The 7,109-nt window shown below is 41.8% G+C and overlaps 1 protein-coding gene across 2 annotated transcripts; it reads right to left on the reverse strand.

Moving 5' to 3' along the window:
- Positions 1 to 2,867: 2,867 nt before the first annotated feature.
- Positions 2,868 to 5,803, reverse strand: LOC113020086 (prolactin-2). 2 transcript variants are annotated; one of them, XM_026163758.2, is made up of 5 exons: positions 5,677 to 5,803; positions 4,892 to 5,004; positions 4,085 to 4,177; positions 3,655 to 3,837; positions 2,868 to 3,545 (listed from the first exon to the last, which is right to left on the reverse strand). In XM_026163758.2, exons 1-5 carry the CDS (start codon positions 5,714 to 5,716, stop codon positions 3,372 to 3,374), a joined length of 603 nt encoding a protein of 200 aa, XP_026019543.1. In that variant the 5' UTR covers positions 5,717 to 5,803; the 3' UTR covers positions 2,868 to 3,371. The 2 variants fall into 2 exon arrangements, with proteins under 2 accessions (XP_026019543.1, XP_026019542.1); XM_026163757.2 differs by having other exon boundaries at positions 4,085 to 4,180.
- Positions 5,804 to 7,109: the final 1,306 nt, after the last annotated feature.

The following is a 7,109-nucleotide window of genomic DNA, read 5'->3' on the forward strand; positions in this document are numbered from 1 at the left end:
GGTAGATTAAACCCACCGACAGGGCCGGAGCGCCCGTATGGGCGGCCCTGGGCCAATGGTCCCCACCATGGTGGGAGAGAAAAGAGGAGAAAATTGCATTAGAGTATCATAATAATAATAAGTGTTATTACATTTTCACACTTTTCTCTCTTGTTTAAATACTCTCAAAGTTCAAACCTTTGTAGAAAAATAAGTCCAGTTTATAAAATGAAACTAAAGATCAAACCCTGTTTTCATGAGCAGAACATGGGAATAGAGCAGCTGCCAGAGAATTCAGCATTAAACAGTTAATGGTACAGAAGTAGAAAAAGCAAGAAGAATGAGTTAAGTAAAGTTTGACTTATCTGACTGTTTTGTTTCGTTTAATGTGCCTTATAATGCGGGAGTACATGGCGGGAGTACATATATATATATATATATATATATATATATATATATATATATATATATATATATATATATATATATATATATATATATATATAAGCAGCATATATATATATATATATATAAGCAGCATATATATATATATATATATTGCAACTGTTATCACAAAACTGCCGTTTTGACGAGCCATCAGGCAGCCTTCACACCTTCAACGACCCCAACAATAGAGGCACTTTGGACACTCATTCCCCCACCTCTCCCCCCTACATAGAGCCATCACCACCTTCAAACTGTTCACCTGCAACACCCGCCCCCTCACCCCACACAAAAGAGGATTTCACACCACCTCCTCCGACCACAACTCTTCATATTCATGAAGCAGGTGTGAGGAAGCAGTTTAGGAGTCTGAATGCTCGGAAAGCTCCCGGCCCAGACGGTGTGTCTCCTGCCACCCTCAGACACTGTGCAAACGAGCTGGCCCCAGTGTTTTCTGGCATCTTCAACTCCTCACTGCAGGCATGTCATGTGCCTGCCTGCTTCAAGTCCTCTACCATAATCCCTGTCCCCAAGAAACCTAGGATCACTGGACTAAATGACTACAGACCCATGGCTCTGACATCTGTGGTCATGAAGTCATTTGAGCGCCTGGTTCTCTCCCATCTCAAGACCCTCACGGCCCCCCTCCTGGACCCCCTGCAGTTTGCATACAGAGCCAACAGGTCTGTAGATGACGCCATCAACATGGCCCTACACTTCATCCTGCAGCATCTGGACTCCCCAGGAACCTACGCCAGGATCCTGTTTGTGGACTTCAGCTCTGCCTTCAACACCATCCTTCCAGACCATCTCCGAGACAAGCTTTCCCAGATGAATGTGCCTGAACCCATCTGCCGGTGGATCACTGACTTCCTGACGGACAGGAAGCAGCATGTGAGGCTGGGAAAGAATGTCTCGGACTCCCGGACCATCAGCACCGGCTCCCCTCAGGGCTGTGTTCTTTCTCCTCTGCTCTTCTCCCTGTACACCAACTGCTGCACCTCCACCCACCAGTCTGTCAAGCTAATCAAGTTCGCAGACGACACCACCGTCATTGGGCTCATCTCGGACGGGGACGAGTCTGCCTACAGGAGGGAGGTTGAACGTCTGGTGTCCTGGTGCAGCCACAACAACCTGGTGCTGAATGCCCAGAAGACAGTGGAGATTATTGTGGACTTCAGGAAGCACACAGCCCCACTCCCCCCCATCATCCTGACTGACACCCCCATCACCTCTGTGGACTCATTCCGCTTCCTGGGTACCACCATCACCCAGGACCTGAAGTGGGAGCCCACCATCACCTCCGTCATCAAGAAAGCCCAGCAGAGGATGTACTTCCTGAGGCAGCTGAAGAAATTCAACCTGCCAACACGGACGATGATGCAGTTCTACACCGCAATCATCGAGTCCATCCTCACCTCCTCCATCACCGTGTGGTACGCTGGAGCCACTATCAGGGACAAACAGAGACTGCAGCGTGTTGTGCGCTCTGCTGAGAAGGTGATTGGCTGCAGACTCCCATCTCTGCAGGACCTGTACACCTCCAGGACACTGGGGCGTGCAGCTCGGATCACAGCTGACCCTTCTCACCCTGGACACAGTCTGTTTGACCTGCTCCCCTCAGGCAGGAGGCTCCGGTCCATTCGCACCAGAACCTCTCGCCATAAGAACAGTTTCTTCCCCTCTGCTGTTGGACACATGAACAATAACCACATGATTGTCCCCGCCACTAACACATGACCCTACGCTGTGTCACTGCATCATTTCATGTTTGGCACTGATCACCACCTGCACTCATGTATATATCTTTCTACGTAGCACTCATAATTCTTATTCTCATGTATATATCTCATGTATATCTCATGCACATATCTTTCTTTCTACATAGCACTTTAATTCTTATTGTCTGCACTGAAGCACCGCAGCAATTTCCTAATGTTGTAAACCTCAACATCTGGCAATAAACCCATTCTGATTCTGATTCTGATTCTGATCATTGTGAGTCAGGTCAAGTTGATTTAAACTTATTTGCTAGCTTCTCAGCCTGTGGCACAGCCCGTCTGGCTTTGTGTAAATATTGTAGTTTGTACTTGAATATTGTCAGCAAAATCCTAGGGTTTTATTAGCCTGTTATTTAGCGGCTACCTTTGTTTTTAGACACTCCATACACCTATAGCACCTAGCTTCAGCTGATGACCTTAGCACAACACCCTATCTTCCAAATATGGTTGTTTCTGGCTCGAATACTGCTCTACATAAATACTGTCAAATTGACGCTTTAAAATGTGAATCAACAATTCTGTAGGTAAGACCACTGTGAAACGTCTGTGAGGTCTGTCTTTTGTATACAGTCTATGGTCACCAAGAAACTTGAGTGTATTCCTATTCTTTCCACAGGTATTGGATTTCCCATGAAAAAACAAACAAACACATAAATAACAGAATTTCACCGTGCAAGATTTTTTTTTATTGAAATACAGATTTTTAAGAAATCGTTTACTTAAAAGGCACTGAATTCACAAAGCTTTTTAAAAGACACGACTCAAGTCAAATGCTGCAGTTTCTCATCAACTAAGCACTAGTTAGGAAGAAAACACAACTCTTCATTGAAGCCCTAGATTTCATCTTTAGTAGATTAGCTTTCAGGGGATTCTGCTGCAACAGAAGGAAAAGACAAGGAGGAGTCACAGAGATTTTACACACAGAATTAGCTCAGTGGAAAGTAAGATCACTGTTTTACTCACTGTGCTAAAAGAGTCAAACCATGGATAGTTTCCTGCCTTATAATTCCTCCTTATCCTTAATCCCTGAAGCCTAAAAAGCTTACTAATTAGCAAACCAGATAATATCTAAGACAGCAAATTTCTATCATGAGCAATTCTCTATTTGATAAGCAATAGAAGCTGTAAGAACGATCTTTTCACAGATTCAGGCTGGACAGCCACTCTTCAGCACATCTGGGGTTGCATGTTTGCTGCCCGGCAGCGCAGGACTTTCAAGAAGCTGTCGATCTTGTGCGAGTCCCGGCGAAAGCAGGACAGCAGTTTGGTAATCTTGTCCTGGCCGATCTCATTGGTCTCTATGAATGGAAGTGAAGTGATGGTCTGAGCAGCTGGACCCATCTGGACACAAACAGAGTCCGGGAAAAATTATTTTCATTTGACTTTATTTTTAAATATTCTTGGTTCAAATAAATGCATATTCAGAAATTATTGTTTGCAGCCCACACACCTTGCTAGATAGTATATCCAGGCCATCCTTAAGGTCTTTGGAGTGCTCCTGCATCTTCTGGATAGTTTTGGATAAGGTGCTTTGGGCTGAGTACGGGAGGACGTTAGTAGAGGAGGACAGGACTACAAGAGGGCCCGACCAAGCCTGCAGGAGGGAGCGAGCCAGGGACAACAGATCTGACTCCTAGAGGAGAAATCCAAACAATAAGGTGAAGGAGATTTTGGGAAAACAGAGGAAAACATGTGTGCACATAATGTCTCAGTGAGATGAAGACACCTTTGTTCTCGTTGGCTTTAAACTACTGTTTGAAGGGGCTCTTGAATAAATTGTGCCTTGTGTGAGCAGAGATGCAGAGATATTGAAGATATCAGAGATATGACATAGCAACAGTGTGACGGAGAGTAGGCAAGGTTGAAGTAAAATGACTTACTGATACTTGAAGTGCTTGTTCCTTGTCAGTGGGGGTCTGTAGAGAGGAGGTGTGGCACGCATGAACCCTGTCTATAGGGAATACTTCAGAGCCCTGCTGTTTAAGTAAATGGGAAAAAATCAGACAGATTGTTCAGGCTTTAGCATGCTGACTTTTATTGATCACTGATAGCAATACTCTTTTCTGGCATTGTTGTATTATACTCAATTGAAAATAGCATTTGTATTTTATTTTATTCTATTGTATATAGTATTTTTATTTTATTCTATTCTATTCTATTGTGTACAGTTGTGTACAGTATCTTATTCTTATCTTATTCCAGTGTTTTTCTAATTTTTCTATATAACTTTGCACTATCCACTTTTCAGCGCAATTCAATAAAACTTTATTGATCCTGAAGGTCGACCCATGAAGGAAACCTGGTTAAGGCTGCCGACCTTTTGCCAGAGACATCTTACACTTATGACCATACATATTTTCTGCTGTAACAAAACAAATTTCCCAAGTGTGGGACTAATAAAGGTTATCTTAACTTACCTTATAACCAACAACTGCTTGGCAGGCTTTAATTCAACACAAAGGCTGCTGCTTTTTCAAGAGTTTAACCAAATGTTGTAACTTAGAAAACTGCTAATGAGGCAGCTTCAAGCAGACCCACTGCACTGCATGTCGAGCTAATAAGGAAGCATCAGCGTTTAAACAGGAAGTTTGTGTTTTTTATGTTTAGGGAGACTGTGACATTTTATTTACAGTGCAAACACAGACAGACACACACACACACACACAGACACACACACAGGTACAGACCAGCTCCTGGGTGAGCATCGTGCTGAGCGCGTGCAGTTGGTCAGACTGTTGAGAGGCTCGATAGATGAGGTCGTTGATGGGGACGGCTCTGCACATTGCCACCACACACAACACTGTGAAGCATGAAAAGATGAGCGGAGGCAGAGTTAGAGAAAGCAGCTGCAGGGCCACAGTTTGGTGTCCTTTTGGCTTTTTTCCTTTTATTTAATAAGTACACTCCTCAAGCAGTCTTTCAGCTACATTTATAACCTGTTCTATAAAAGGTCTCATACAAATAGCTGTAAAAGTTTAAAATAAAAGTTTTCATTTATCATTATTATTAGCACTGTCCTCTTAAGGGCTGCCAAACCAACAATAATAGAATTTGAGCAATGCCGTGGCTTTATACTCATAATATTATTAAATCTGGTGCAGTGAATCATAAATAAACAAAAAATAAATGCAGGTTATTTCACAATTATTTTTCTAAGATGAATGATTGAAGGAATAATTTTTCATATCATATATATACTACATCTCTGATGTATGGTAACTTTTGTCTTCCAAATCTTTCACATTTAAATGAATATTTGTGCGAGAGATTTCCGAAATGTGGTTGCTAAAGACCAAAACTTTGATTGTGAGCTGGTGAGCAAACTGGTAATATTGGTTCTAACTGTAATTAAGCTAAAATCCTCTTATGGGTAGAATCTCAGGTTTAATGTTTTTCATTTCTTTACATTTTTTGAGCAAGTAAATGATCTGTAGAGCACTATGAAGCTTTGTATTGGCTGAGCTCTTCTCACCCATCACGAGTTTGCCTCCCCTGATTCTTCTCTGAGCCATCTCTCTTCTTTTGCCGTCCGTCAGCTTCTGGTTCCTCGTCTTCTTGTCACTTTTGCCTTTTGCTCCTTTGTGCCTCCATTTTATAATTTCTTGGCTCCGGTCGTTTGGTTATGCAGCAGCAGGGTGACTCTGTGCTAATTACCAAGAACGTGCTGGAACCAGTTTATAATGAGAAACATGGCAGAGGGGCTTTGAATGGATGCAACAGGACGTAATTGCAGTTTGACAACTCTGTGTGTGTTTGTGTGTGTTGCATGAAGGTGGAAAACGTCCCTCCTTACTCTTAATTGACTGAATAAATAAAAACATTAATGTTCTGTAATAGCACGGTGGCACCTGCAGGTTCACGTGACTGACCAACAGCTTCTCAGGTGTTCTTTTTAGTATTTCAAGTTTCCAGCTTCAACTTTTCTACTCTTGATATTTATTGTTCTTTTAAGTCTGAAATGGTTTTTACAGGTTCTGTTTTTTCTAAAATCCAACTAATTTGAAGATTTGCAGTCAGAGTTCGTCATAGCACAGAAACACTACTGCAGGTTAGTCATGACCTTCTTATGGCTTCTGCTTGTTCTTCTTGGCCTCAGATCAGCGTTCATCAGCATAGCCAGTTGTACTTGTCTATGAAGCCAAATGACACAAATAAACTACCGACATAAAGACCTGGACCTCTAATTAGTTTTCTAATTCTAAATTCAGAAAAACCAAGGTTATTGTACTTTGTATATAAATCTTAGAAAGATGGTGTCAAATAAGATGTTTAGTATTGATGTCATTACCTTGGCCAAAACGGTGACACTGTGAAGATTTTTATTCAGGTGTCATTTAACACTCACATTAAAAACATGTCAGACTGTGTGTTCAAGTTGTGTTTTCTATTCTCAGCTATTAATCAGGTTGTTGTAAAACCTTCTTGAAAAACCTTCAGCTGAAAAGACGACAACAAGAAGCAGAACGGGGCCTAGAAAGACGGTTCATGTTTCTCCCATTTTAATTTTTCTTCATTGGCTCACATTTCAGTCAAAAAATGGACTTAAAAGAGTAAATGGTTACACTCACTTGTTCCTTAAAGGACTTTTGATAATTTAGGAAGGAACAAAATTAAGATTAAGGAGTATGTTCTTTTGGCTCATGAAGAATTCCTACAAATGCACATATATAATGTTGTAATACAATACAAACTGTGCCAACAACAAACAAAAGACAACAGACTGTGCAAAATGTTAACCCCACCCCCACTCAAGGCGTAGTCAATAATCTGCCCTGCAAGCTGGGATGGTCTGGGATAGACCGATGACTGTAGAACTGATCCACATTCATTGGTTCAAATACTCACCTGACACGTCTGCTTGAACTGAAAGCTGTTTCAAAGATGGTTTCATACTGAAGTCTTAAT

Source organism: Astatotilapia calliptera, chromosome 4 (assembly GCF_964374335.1).
Source record: "Astatotilapia calliptera chromosome 4, fAstCal68.1, whole genome shotgun sequence".
Lineage (NCBI taxonomy): Eukaryota > Metazoa > Chordata > Actinopteri > Cichliformes > Cichlidae > Astatotilapia > Astatotilapia calliptera.

Bases quoted from the DNA above. Each gene is read 5' to 3' on its own strand.
- LOC113020086 (XM_026163757.2), bottom strand. From the start codon at position 5,716: ATGGCTCAGAGAAGAATCAGGGGAGGCAAACTCGTGATGG. The intron at 5,005-5,676 runs GTGAGAAGAGCT...CATGCTTCACAG, and splicing joins GGGAGGCAAACTCGTGATGG to TGTTGTGTGTGGTGGCAATG. The intron at 3,546-3,654 runs GTGTGTGGGCTG...GTTTGTGTCCAG, and splicing joins TGGATATACTATCTAGCAAG to ATGGGTCCAGCTGCTCAGAC.